Here is a 13,896-nt window from a genome sequence, read left to right as displayed (position 1 = left end):
GATGACGGAGCAGAGGACGACTCCGAGCCTCTACCAGACCTCCTGAGCACCTCCGAGAAAGATGGCTCCGTCGAGGGAGTCTCCCTCTCTCCCGCGCTGACACCCAAACAGCGCCAGGACTGCCAGAAACTGCTGGGTCAATTCGCGAACTTATTTTCCCTCACCCCCGGAGTCACCCAGTGGTGTGTTCACGACGTCGACACCGGGGACAGTCCGCCCATGCGGCACCGAGCCTACCGAGTCCCCGACCGAGTCCGGGCCTGCATCCAAGCCGAAGTTTCCAAGATGCTAGCCCTAGGGGTAGTCGAGCCCTCAGACAGTCCATGGGCCAGTCCCGTCGTCCTGGTCCCTAAGGCCGCCGCCCCCGGGGTGCCCCCGGAGCTGCGGTTCTGTGTCGACTACTGGGGACTGAATGCCGTCACCAGGACCGACGCCCATCCCATTCCCCGAGCGGATGAACTGATCGACCGCCTGGGAGCCGCCAGGTACCTCAGCACCTTCGACCTCACGGCCGGATATTGGCAAATCGGCCTCACGCCAGGGGCACAAGAACGATCCGCTTTCTCGACCCCCGATGGCCATTTCCACTTCAACGTGATGCCCTTCGGCATGAAGAATGCTCCGGCCACCTTCCAGAGACTAGTGAATCGGGTGCTAGCAGGGCTGGAAGAGTTCAGTGCCGCCTATCTGGACGATATTGCGGTGTACAGCCTCTGTTGGGACGAGCACCTGACCCACCTCTGGAAGGTCCTGACGGCCCTCCAACGGGCCGGACTAACAATAAAAGCCAGCAAGTGCCAGATCGGTCAAGGGTCCGTGACCTATCTGGGACACCAAGTGGGGAGCGGCCAAGTGGCTCCCCTCCAACCCAAGATCGACGCCATCCAGGCCCCCGACTACAGCCGAGAGTTCATCGTCCAAACTGCCGCCTCGGAACACGGCATTGGGGCCGTACTGTCCCAAATGAACTCTGACGGAGTTGACCTTCCTGTGGCCTTCATCAGCCGGCGCCTGCTGGCCCGAGAACAACGATGGAGCACCATCGAGAGGGAGGCATTCGCCGCCGTATGGGCCCTAAAGAAGCTCCGGCCCTACCTCTTCGGCACCCACTTCCGAGTACAGACCGACCACCGGCCCCTGCGGTGGTTGATGCAGATGCGGGGTGAGAACCCGAAGTTGCTACGTTGGTCCATCTCCCTCCAAGGGATGAACTTCACCCGTGGAGCATCGCCCTGGCAACGACCACGCCAACGCTGACGGCCTCTCCAGATTCTTCCGCCTTGGCGAGGAGAATCCCCAAGAAGATGGGTGACTCTCCCCTGCCTTCAGCTGGAGGGGACGTGTGTTGGACCCGGCCTCGTGGCGTGGTCCTACCCCTCCCACATGGCGGGCCCCGGACGACATCGGCCCTCCATCCAGCCCGGGTCGGCCTCGGGCACACCTCTGCACGCCCTCCAAACCACCAGATCTGCCACCCGGCGGCCCACAACCACTGACACGGCACCCTCGGGCCGCCCCAGCATTACCGGTCCGGTGCCCACCCCGGACCCTCATTCCAGGCCCGACGCCATCTTGGGCCCATCACGTCACAGACACGTGGTCCCGGACCAGCCTCGGCCACGGCCTCAGCGAGCCCGCCATCGAGGCACCAAGAACCCTCCGGGTGGGAGAGTGGCCACTCAACCAGAGACAAGGAGAGGGGAGTTTTGATGGCTCCCCAACCATCCCGGATGCCTGGTTTCGATCGACCTCCGGCCTCCCTGAGCGCTGGCCCCACCCCCTGCTGGGTGTCTGGACACCATCATCCCGGCCCCTCTGACCCCCAGGCGAGAGGGTCCGGACATCAAAGGACTCCAGACCTATATCTGGGCCAGCCCCGGAGTAGGACGGCAGTTGTATCCCGGAGTCGAGAAGCCCTGCTGAAGCTGTCGCGGCTGACCCTGAGACGAACTCCCCTTGCTGCTCTCCCTGGAACCTGCTGGCGCTGCCGCGGTCCATCTTCGCTGTAACCACCTTGGAACCTGCTGGCGCTGCCGCGGTCCATCTTCGCTGTAACCACCTTGGAGCCTGCTGGCGCTGCCGCGGTCCATCTTCGCTGTAACCACCTTGGAGCCTGCTGGCGCTGCCGCGGTCCACACTCGCTGAACCATCTTGGAACCTGCTGGCGCTGCCGCGGTCCACACTCGCTGAATCATCTTGGAACCTGCTGGCGCTGCCGCGGTCCACACTCGCTGAACCATCTTGGAGCCTGCTGGCGCTGCCGCGGCCCAACCTTCCGGAACCCCCCAGCTCGAGGATTGAGAGCTGTGCGTAGGGTCCCCTTGCAACCGACTATCTATAAGACTGTCCCGCTACCTCGCCCCTTGCCACGAGACTTTCCAGATCTCTGGATCTGCTGTATATATTGAAACGATACTTATTGCCCGATAAAGATTGAAAACTCTATCTACGTGTGGTGTACATTTGTAGTGGTGTGGTTACTCTGCTGTACGATTCTAGGAGAGGGCCCTCCCGTCGGAGGCCTCTCGACATCGCTCGGTCCCTTCTCTGAAGGAGGGGTAGACCTAGGGGTGGTCAGTCAGACACCTTCTGCCTCCCCCGGGATCGCCTTTCTAACAGCATGGTATTTCACAAGAACTGCATATTACATACATCCAACAGTACCTCCGGGAGACAGGCACGCCCACTTCGCATATTTCGGTGGTGGGCTAGCAGTCCCGGGGGCTACTAACGAACCAAGGCATGGGTGGTTCTACACCAAGGGTCCCTTTCGGGCAGCAGATAGGGTTACCTGGGATAGGACCAAAAGAATTTAGCTTGAGGGGATGGTAGGGGTCTCCCCACAGGGGATGCAGTGACTGCCTTTGACTTTTTCGACATTGGTACATAGGGACTACAGGATGACTATTTCTTTCTTGTAGCACCACTTTAGATCTTGTTTGCAACACAATTTTGTATGTGGCAGGGGAGAGACCCTATCATACTTTACCCCTGCCTTAATAAGACCCAGCAATACACAATTTGGTTTCTTGAAACATGCAATTTTGTTCAAGCCTCCTGGTTAGCAAAATATTTGATTGCTTTCGACCAGATGCACCAGGGAGCCCCACAACGATGCCGGGGTATAAGCTTTCACACTTTAGTGTTATGGGGCATGCTCCTTTCGACATGTAGTAAGGGTAGTTACATGTATTATTGTGATAAGTTGTCTCACGTCATGTTTCTAGCAGGCGACGCTCATGCCTCCTCTTGATAGGGATCGTAGGAGTGCTTACCTTACTAAGTGCAGCTAGTGTATTGTGTTAATAGTTTTGGTATGGTTCAAATCAACTATTGTTGAACTCCTTTAACTAGCTGGGCAAAAATATCTCCGGACACACTTCAATCTATTATATTTTTATGTCATGACATCCACCTGGGTCGCACAAGGGGGGAGGGGCCCTCACGTTTTTCCCTATTTAACTGCGGGGTACACACTGGTCATACTGGTAACTTTTAACCCCACAAGGTGAGAGTCAAGCCTGGACTCCCGGAGGTGCGGCTATGGCCCACCACTGCTTTTGCAGAAGCAAGTTTATCGGTGCTCGATTTTACAGGGTGGTTGTTTCTGGTGTGCGGCACCGTCCCTCAATTGTCTTCTTCAGCACTGTCTGGCTTTCAGAGAGGACCGCTCGATGCCACGGAGTAAGTCAAGATCATTGTTGACTTGGCCTGTGGATTTATCGGTTTGTTTATTTTCTGTTGCCCAGGTGGGCCTGCAATTGTTTGGGCTGGGTTTTACTTGTAGGGCCCAGAGGGGGCAGGCAATATAATTTTTATACAAACTGCAGTGGAAAAAAACAATGTCACTCTTTGTGCACTGCACTAATGGAAATGTCACACATAGCAGTTTAACCCGTGTAGCCCTGTTATAGGGTGGCTAGTTCGTGGTCGGCTATGCAAGAAAGCTTTGTTTGTGGCTTCTTGATCTTGTGCAACTAAGCAGCATTGACTACGTCAACAGATGGGCTGTTGGAAGTGCAGTGCTCCTTTGGTAAGAATTATAGGGAGGCCATGGCGTAGCAGCTATATACCAGGCAACATTCAGCACATCTCCCGTCAAGATGGGTAGCCCTGCAGATTAGACGGGCCTGCAAGAGCCACACACATATAACTCATACATTCTGGCACAAGCCGAGACACTCACTTAGTTGTACCACAGCTTTGCCAGTTTTCTATACTCTGGCAAATTTCAAGTCTGGCCCCGCGCCGGGTCTGACTGATACAACAAGCCTCTATCTGGCTCCACTTCTCTGGACACAGGTTCGTGTGTTTGTGGCCAAGTAGGCGCCTGGTTGGCTGATGTTACTTGAAGGGTCCCGAGGTGGCAGGAAAAATTCAACAGTCAAAATTCAACAACTAGGGTTGACACGCTGGGAGGGCCCGTGGTGAAGTCCATGGGTAGGCTGTTACCTGACAGTATTTCATTTTGTGGTTTTTTCAGGTACCTAAGTAGGGTTCCCTTTCGCAGTTTCACAGGCCAGGAAGTAAAAGTGAGGAAGTAAGAGTAACCCTAGCGGCACTACATGTTTACACAGTTGGGTAGGCTGCTTGTTATAAGCTTCATAGGGTCCTACGAAGGACAGGCAAAGGGGGACGATTTGTACAAGTGACAAACATGAGGAGATACTATACTCAGTGTTAAAGGGATGTTGCCTAAGAAACTCAAAACGGCCTTATTCGCATGATGGAGAAGCTTGCGGCCACGAAGTGAGTTGTCCAACTAATGATATTGTGCACCAGGCACCATAATGAGGCACCTCGTATTTTGATGGATTTTGTATGTTTATGTACTTGTAGGGCCCAGAGGGGGCAGGCAATATCAGTATTTATACACACTGCAGGGAAAAAACCAATGTCACGCTTTGTGCACTGCACTAATGGAAATGTCACACATAGCACTTTAACCCGTGTCGCCCTGTTAAAGGGTGGCCAGTTCGTGGTCGGCTATGCTTGAAATCTTTAATTGTGGCTTCTTTATCTTGTGCAACTAAGCAGCATTGACTATGTCAACAGATGAGCTGATGGAAGTGCAGGCTTGCACCGCAAGATGGTTCATCTAGATCGTCTTAGACAGTCTACAAGTCCTGCCCTTTAGACAGGTTTTGGCTCTCGCGACCAACTGTCTTGCTTAGTTGGGGTGCATTATGCTGAAGGGAGCAGGGGGCAGAGCTTATTCTGGCACACCTTACTGGAAGCAGGCTTGTGGGGGCATCTCTCTGCTCTCTTATCTGGCATGTTTTTGGTCTTTGACCCCCCCTGTGGGTTCACTGCAAGTTCATTTCCCCAGGGCTAGGTAGTCAACTAAGGAGGGGGGGGGGGGGGGCTTGCCTCCGACAGGCCTTGCCAGGTCAGAGGGAGCCAATCTTTAGCTAGAGCCTGTGGTGGTGATGGTGTTCGAAACCCAGTCTGGGGGTTCTGGGCCAGTTTTCCCTCGCCATGCGCTGCGGGGGGGCAGCGGGCTCTAGGTGCCTTTTGAGGATCAGGCAAGGGTATTCTGGACTGAGGTGCGTGTCACTGTATTTACACGTTCACAGACGGGTTCCAGCGGATGCTCCCTGTCCACCATATAGGGAACCTTGTGACTCACTATCTTTCTAGTCGACACCATCCTGGTGTGTAGATCAGGGTCTCAAGCGGTTAGCAGGGTCCAGGCATCTGTGACCAGTCACTGGTTCAGCAAGCAGTGTAGGTTGACACTTTGCAAAATTTTGCAGTGTTTCTTGATCGGATCCAATACTCTTAATTCCCCATTCCCGAACGTGACAGCTGGTGTGTGCACCAAGGATCTTTCGCGATTTGTGCGCTGGCCATCACGGCATGTTATGGCACCTGATAGAACGACCACATTGAACTTACGGTGGGTCTTGCCACCAGTGGGGGACAGGTAAATTCCAGTGGTCAGACATGTCTCCATCTCTGTAGGCAAGGCGCTCGTCAAGGGAGGCGCTGGAGCCCAGGCGCAGGAAGTCCTGCGCTGTGTGTAATTCAAGGGGCAGATGAGACAGGGCGTCATTAGACTTGGGAGACCTTACGCCAAGCGCTAGGGGCCTTGGGAGGATATTTTGACACTCCTGCCCGATTTACCTTGGACTGTTTCTGGCTGGTTAGGGGAGAGGCCCTAGAAATAACACGCTAGAAATAGTAGGAAGAATGACGGCCTTGGTGGGGGGGCCCTGGCTGCGACGGTCGCCACACCCAGGGCTGTGGCAGAGTTACAGGGCGATCCAGAGGCGGAAAGGTACCCGGGAGTACCCTCTTTAGGAGCACAAAGGATGCTGAGGCCTAATATCCCCAGGAAGTCTGTGCGGTGGACCCTGGGGGTGCGACGGCGCCCCGCTATCCTACGGGCGGTTGGAAACCTGTACAACCGGGGGTCGCTTGAACGCTCCGCCCCTCGTAGGGGGGGGGGGGCGTGAGCAAGAGGGTGGACCAATGGTTCACCGGAAATGGGAGGGGCTATCTCCTCACCACAACCGCTAAGCAATGATTGGCTAAGGCCACTTTGCAAATTGGCCCATCAGGTGGTAGGTCGCGAGGGGCGGCTTGCCTTTGGATCGTCTGTAAGATAACCCACCTTGTTGGCATGTGTATATGCTAATAAACCTGCAGCTACTTTTCTCCAACAAAAAGTTGTCTTGCCTGCTTATTTCTGCGACATGCATGTTGCTGCGAGCGGGCTGGTGAGTGGGCCGATATTGGCACTATGTGTGATGCCTTGTTTGTTGTTCTGCTCCTCCTCCCTGAAGGCTGGAGCGGATGAGTCCGGCCTCCGTCCTGGTTTTATCACTCATGGTATAAGACACTGTAGGATGCCTCGATTGTACGCATGCGCACAGACTCTATAAGGAATCTTTACACAGGTTTCTTTATATATATTTGCGCTTGGAGAGCAACTAGATCTTTTCATGAGACATTGGAACTGTGAAATCCAAGATCTTTGATAAAAGTTGTGTCTGCTTGTTCATGTGATTGCGTTGCTTAAAGCTTTCAACGTAGTTGTCGACATTTGTTTTCATCAGAAAATGGGGATTTTTGGGAGCACTGGGGCCTCGTTTACAGCGATGCAACACTTTTCATTGCACTATTCGTGCAACACCATGTATGCGCTGTATTTACTGTACAGCACTCCATGTCGCAAGGTTTGACCCAGTATGACAGGAATCCTGACGTATCTGGTGGCGCTGTAATGCTGGAGTGTGTCGGAAACAGATGCTGCTCCAGCAGTGTTCATTACACATGGGCGAGTCCCATGTAAAAGGGCCTACAGCAGTTCTTACGCCTGCTGTGAAGTAGGCGCAATGATTTGACGCAGTGTGGCCGTAGAAGTGTCACTGTAAAATCTCCGAGATTTCACGGCGCCACTTTTACGGGCTTTTTTACACGGGGGAATGCCCACCCTGCATATATTATACTTGACGGAGGTGTAATGTCGCCAGCGGTTTATAAAGTGACGCATCTGCCTAGATGCACCACTTTGTAAATATGGAGCATTGTTTACGTCGCCGCAGCATCACAAAAAAGAGATGCAACAGCGTCGTAAGTCCTCATAAATAATGCCCTTTATCTGTAATTTCACATTTTCTTGGCCCTATTACAAGCCTTTCTTCTCATTAAAAAGATGTGACTCCGGCCGGTTGCTGATGATGCACTTATCATAAATATTAGCACTTTCTTGGACGGCTGAACGACCACACACTAGCACTTTATTACAAGCCACCTCTGAATTATGAGAGGAATCTTCTGCTGTGGGATTCTTTTTAAGTAACCTTGGGCGGTGAACTACGCTCCACTCCCAGAGTTTGTGGAGTTTCCTGCACTCGGCGTTACGCAGAACTCGTGGAAGTCCGAAAAACTGTGCTTCGCAGAGCGGAGTTTTTTTCCTCACTCGCGATCGTCAACGTCAATTTGGCGACTGCGAGCATGGGAAATCAACCTCCCGGCAAGATTTTTCTCAGTTCGCGATCGCCAACATCAAGTTGGCGGGCGTGGAAAATAAACATCCTGGCGAAATTTCTCAACGCGGGGTGGTCAGGTTTCTCATTGCGAGTGGTTGCATATGCTAGCGATGAAAAACTGCTTGTTCACGTTGAGAAAGCTGCCACTCGAGTAAAAATCTACTCGAGCGTTAGAAAAGGGAAAGAAGGAACCGCTAGCGCTGTGCAAAGTGCCGTTTGCGATGATTGCACAGTGCGGACAAACATCTGCACTGTGCAATCACCGCAAAGTGCATTTTTCTATGGAACTCCGCCGCTTACAGAGCTCTGTGTAGTGCGGCAGAGTTTTTTTGTCACTTTGCGGAGTTCCACGTAGCACAACTCCGCAAACCCCCGCCGAGGCTTATTTTTAAGCTTTTTTAACAATTGTTTTTAGTTTGCAATTATTTCTGATATGTTGTCAAATGCTTAATGTCCGTTGATCATGTGTTGTATTATATGGTCTGCTTTTGTCAGGCTGTCACAATAAAGTATTCTGATTTTCTCCAATTATGGGGTTGTTGTAACCCTCTTCCTCTCACATTAAGGATTGTTTTAACTGCCTTTCTCTCCCATCAAGGATTTGTTTTAGTTCTGTTTTTTTAATCTCTGTAAGAGAAGGGTTAGCGTGGGTTAGTACGCCTTTTAGCTCTCTTTTTCCCCTATTAAGGAGTTAACTTCCTTTCTCCCTATAATGGTTATTTTAACTTCATTCATTATCCCTTAAGGAGTTGTTTTAACTCCATTCCTCTCCCATTAAGGAGTTGTTTTAACTCCCTTCTTTTCCCATTAAGGAGTTGTTTTAACTCCCTTCTTCCCCATTAACGAGTTGTTTTAACTCCCTTCTTCTCCCACTAAGGAGTTGTTTTAACTTTCTTCTTCCCCATTAAGGAAATGTTTTAACTCCCTTCTTCTCCCATTAAGGAGTTGTTTTAACTCCCCTCTTTTCCCATTAGGGAGTTGTTTTAACTCCCTTCTTCCCCCATTAAGGAGTTATCTTAACTCCCTTGTTCTCCCACTAAGGAGCTATTTCAACTTTCTTCTTCCCCATTAAGGAATTGTTTTAACTCCCTTCTTCTCCCATTAAGAAGTTGCTTTAACTCCCTTCTTTTCCCATTAAGGAGTTGTTTTAACTCCCTTCTTCTCCCATTAAGGAATTGTTTTAACTCCCTTCTTCTCCCATTAAGGAGTTGTTTTAACTCCCTTCTTCTCCCATTAAGGAGTTGTTTTAACTCCCTTCTTCTCCCATTAAGGAATTGTTTTAACTCCCTTCTTCCCCCATTAAGGAGTTGTTTTAACTCCCTTCTTCTCCCATTAAGGAATTGTTTTAACTCCCTTCTTCTCCCATTAAGGAGTTGTTTTAACTCCCTTCTTTTCCCATTAAGGAGTTGTTTTAACTCCCTTCTTCTCCCATTAAGGAATTGTTTTAACTCCCTTCTTCCCCCATTAAGGAGTTGTTTTAACTCCCTTCTTCTCCCACTATGGAGTTGTTTTAACTCCTTTCTACCCCATTAAGGAATTGTTTTAACTCCCTTCTTCTCCCGTTAAGGAGTTGTTTTAACTTTCTTCTTCATGCAATAAGGAATTGTTTTAACTCCCTTCCTCTCCCATTAAGGAGTTGTTTTAACTCCCTTCTTCTCCTACTATGGTGGTGTGTAACTCCCTTCTTCTCCTATTGTGGAGTTGTTTTAGCTCTCTTCCTCTACAGTTAAAGAGTTGTTTTAGTTAGTTTTCTATTTAGTTTAGGTTTGTACTTGTTTTAACTCCCTTCTTCTCCCATTAAGGAGTTGTTTTAACTCCCTTCTTCTCCTATTATGGTGGTGTTTAACTCCCTTCTTCTCCTAGTGTGGGATTGTTTTATCTCTCTTCCTCTACAGTTAAAGAGTTGTTTTAGTTAGTTTTCTATTTAGTGCAGGTTAGTACTCGTTCTAACTCTCCTTCTCTCTCTCCACACTTCTATGCAGATCTATCAATGGAGCCGGGAGCCCCACCACCTCGATGCGCACTGTGGTACCTGGTGTGGTGGAAGAGGACTCTGACCTGGACCATGAAGCCCTGAGGGGGACAGACATGACCCAGGAGGGCTGGGCTGGACGTCGAGCCACACTACAGAGAGCAGGCCCTCAACTCAGCGCAGAGTCGGACCTCTCTGACATCCTGGCCCAGAACCGGCGGCTGTTGCCCAACTACAAGAACCCTCTGCATGTCATTGACGGGCCCGAGCTGAGATACTTTGTGGGCATTATAGACATCTTCACCGTCTACAGCTTCCGCAAGAGGCTGGAGCATCTCTGGAAGAGCATCCGGTACCGCGGACTCGCGTTCTCCACCGTCAGCCCTACGCAGTATGCCCGACGGCTCTGCCGGTGGGTGGACACCCACACAGTATGACCTTTGCATGACATCAGACCATTGGCATTGCGCCCACAAGCTATGCCATCCCACTGGTCACAGGTGATACCACAGTGGAACAGCAGCGCGTTACAGTGGTACCCTCGGCTGCTGTACTGCCCCAGGACAACGGCATATTGGTGTCGTTGACATCTCTCCATCCATTATCCTATCACACACTCCTTACACATAGACAACAGATTGGTGCACACTCTGCTTTCGGTAAAAAGGGAGGCGCTGTTCTGCAGCTGCATACAGAGGTATCCTCTGGGGGCAGAGAGCAGGTGCCTCCCAGTGCCCGTGTTCACCACAGCCTGCATGCACTAGAGGTGGGGTTAGAGAGCCCGCACAGGCCCTCTGACCACATAGGGGTCTTTACGCAGCCTGCGTGCACTGGAGGTGGGGTTAGAGAGCCCGCACGGTCCTGTGACCACATAGGGGTCTTTACGCAGCCTGCGTGCACTAGAGGAGGGGTTAGAGAGCCTGTGTGGGCCCGGTGACCACATAGGGGTCTTTACGCAGCCTGCGTGCACTAGAGGAGGGGTTAGAGAGCCTGTGTGGGCCCGGTGACCACATAGGGGTCTTTACGCAGCCTGCGTGCACTGGAGGTGGGGTTAGAGAGCCCGCACGGGCCCTGTGATCACATAGGGGTCTTTACGCAACCTGCGTGCACTGGAGGTGGGGTTAGAGAGCCCGCACGGGCCCTGTGATCACATAGGGGTCTTTACGCAACCTGCGTGCACTAGAGGAGGGGTTAGAGAGCCCGTGTGGGCCCGGTGACCACATAGGGGCCTTTACGCAGCCTGCGTGCACTAGAGGTGGGGTTAGAGAGCCCGCACGGGCCCTGTGATCACATAGGGGTCTTTACGCAGCCTGCATGCGCTAGAGGAGGGGTCAGAGAGTCCGTGTGGGCTCTGTGACCACATAGGGGTCTTTGTGCTCCACAACGTTTGTGCATGTAGTATGTTCATGTGGAGGACTCACGAAATGTGCGCCTTGCCCATGGGTCACAGAGCAGACATGTCTTCTACTACGGTTGTAGGAGAAACTGGAGTGTGCCAATAACATGAACCATCAGCTGTGCAGCACTGGAAGAGGCCAACAAGCCCAGGGGTAGGGTATGACACCAGCAGGAAGCCCAGGTGTAGGGTATGACACCACCAGGAAGCCCAGGTGTAGGGTATGACACCACCAGGTAGCCCAGGTGTAGGGTATGACACCACCAGGAAGCCCATGTGTAGGGTATGACACCACCAGGAAGCCCAGGTGTAGGGTATGACACCACCAGGAAGCCCAGGTGTAGAGTATGACACCACCAGGAAGCCCAGGTGTAGGGTATGACACCACCAGGAAGCCCAGGTGTAGGGTATGACACCACGAGGTAGCCCAGGTGTAGATTATTTTTGCACATCTGTTTGACATGAGTCAGATTGTCGTGATCAGTGCATTCTTCCTGCGTGCATGCTAGACCCCTGACCAGTGCATGCAGACCGAGCCAGTGCACTCGCCCTCAGCTCGTGCATGCCCCCCCCAACTGGTTCATGGATCCACAGTTGATAAGTACACACTGAACCAACGCTTGTTTTCTTGGCCTCTGCTCAAGCTCTTCGTCTGCACAAAAACACTTCCTTCTGTGACTGGACAACACCACCAGCTTATTTGCTCTTAATGCTTGCACTGTGCTAGTTCACCTGCCTGCTTTCACTGAGTGCACCTGCCTGTTTGCACTGTGCTATTGCACCTGCCTGTTCTGTTTCTGCCTTACTGCAGTGATTGATTGCATGCTCTCGGGAGATGGACTTTGGGCTTCTACTCACTTGCAGAGTCTATACGCTGGACTGTGAATGTACCAAAAGGAGGTTGTACTAAAGCTCTTGTAGAAAGTAACCATCCCGCACCCGGCGAGGGCAGAGCAGAGCGTCTAGGCGATTCAACCGAATGGAGTGGTCGATGGTGTCAAAGGCTGTGGAGTACTCAACAAAACCACCAAGTTGTTTGGTTGCTTAGAGGTTGAGCTGGAGAGAGAGAGGTTGGGTGGAGCTGGAGAGAGAGAGATTGGGTGGAGCTAGAGAGAGAGCGAGGTTGGGTGGAGGCGGAGAGAGAGAGAGAGAGGTTGGGTGGAGCTGGAGAGAGAGGGATTGGGTGGAGCTAGAGAGAGAGAGCGAGGTTGGGTGGAGGCGGAGAGAGAGAGGTTGGGTGGAGCTGGAGAGAGAGGTTGGTTGGAGGCGGAGAGAGAGATTGGGTGGAGGCGGAGAGAGAGAGGTTGGGTGGAGGCAGAGCGAGAGGGGTTGGGTGAAGCTAGAGAGAGAGGTTGGGTGGAGGCAGCGAGAGAGAGGTTGGGTGGAGGCGGAGAGAGAGAGCTTGGGTAGAAGCGGAGAGAGAGGTTGGGTGGAGGCAGAGAGAGAGGTTGGGTGGAGGCGGAGAGAGAGAGGTTGGGTAGAGGTGGAGAGAGAGGTTGGGTGGAGCTGGAGAGAGAGAGGTTGGGTGGAGGCAGAGAGAGCTTGGGTAGAAGCGGAGAGAGAGGTTGGGTGGAGGCAGAGAGAGAGGTTGGGTGGAGGCGGAGAGAGAGAGGTTGGGTAGAGGTGGAGAGAGAGGTTGGGTGGAGCTGGAGAGAGAGAGGTTGGGTGGAGGCAGAGAGAGCTTGGGTAGAAGCGGAGAGAGAGGTTGGGTGGAGGCAGAGAGAGAGGTTGGCTGGGGGCAGAGAGAGAGAGGTTGGGTGGAGGCAGAGAGAGAGGTTGGGTGGAGCTGGAGAGAGAGAGGTTGGGTGGAGGCAAAGAGAGCTTGGGTAGAAGCGGAGAGAGGTTGGGTGGAGGCAGAGAGCTGTTGGAGGCTGGCATGCATTGGGCTTCTTTAGGATAGACCAGACCAGGGCAGTCTTGAAGTGGCCCGTTGAGGTTGGTCATCGCTGATCAGACTCTAGTTTCACATGCTTACCCAATGAGAAGGAGCTACAGAGTGGCAGGAAGGAGTCATGCTGGGGCCGGCTGTAGTATCAACGAAGTACAATTCGGGGTGGTCGTATCTTTGGTTTGCAGAAGAGACTCCTGGAGCCACTGAGGACATAGGAATGAATGCTGGAGATTGGCGGGTCAGCGGACCAGTTAGTTCATTTATAGTGTGAAAATCTGTTTTTTAGGTTTATCTGGTTTCCTGTATTTTGAGTTGAGTATAAGGATTGACGTTGAAGCCTACAGGCGCTTCTGTAAGCCTGCGAGGCAGCTATGTATGTAGTGGAGCCAAGCTTGTAGGTACAGAGCTGCTTGATATATTTATTTATTTATTATAAAACAACATATCAATCAAAACGTAGGGCCAGCTTCGCCTGAAAGGTTCTCAATTTAGTGTTCATAAGTGACGGTTCTGTGTAGCATCGGTGACTCTGGACCGAAGTCGTACCCCGATGCTTGAGGCGCATCAGAGTGACCTGAGGGGTTCAGTGGGAACGGCTGAGCTGGGCGTGGGAGACCAGTGGCTTCAGATGAGCTTCAAT

The 13,896-nt window shown here is 52.2% G+C and overlaps 1 protein-coding gene across 1 annotated transcript in view; it reads left to right on the top strand.

Moving 5' to 3' along the window:
- PIP5KL1 (phosphatidylinositol-4-phosphate 5-kinase like 1) overlaps positions 1-12,637 on the top strand; it is a 200,364-nt gene extending 187,727 nt beyond the window's left edge. Inside the window, exon 10 of the mRNA XM_078646581.1 lies at positions 9,980-12,637. Coding sequence (XP_078502707.1) covers positions 9,980-10,406 — 427 coding nt within the window. The 3' untranslated portion in view covers positions 10,407-12,637. The remainder of the gene's footprint in view (positions 1-9,979) is intronic.
- Positions 12,638-13,896: the final 1,259 nt, after the last annotated feature.

Source organism: Lissotriton helveticus, chromosome 5_2, assembly GCF_964261635.1.
Source record: "Lissotriton helveticus chromosome 5_2, aLisHel1.1, whole genome shotgun sequence".
Lineage (NCBI taxonomy): Eukaryota > Metazoa > Chordata > Amphibia > Caudata > Salamandridae > Lissotriton > Lissotriton helveticus.
This window is presented reverse-complemented; position numbering and strand designations above follow the sequence as displayed.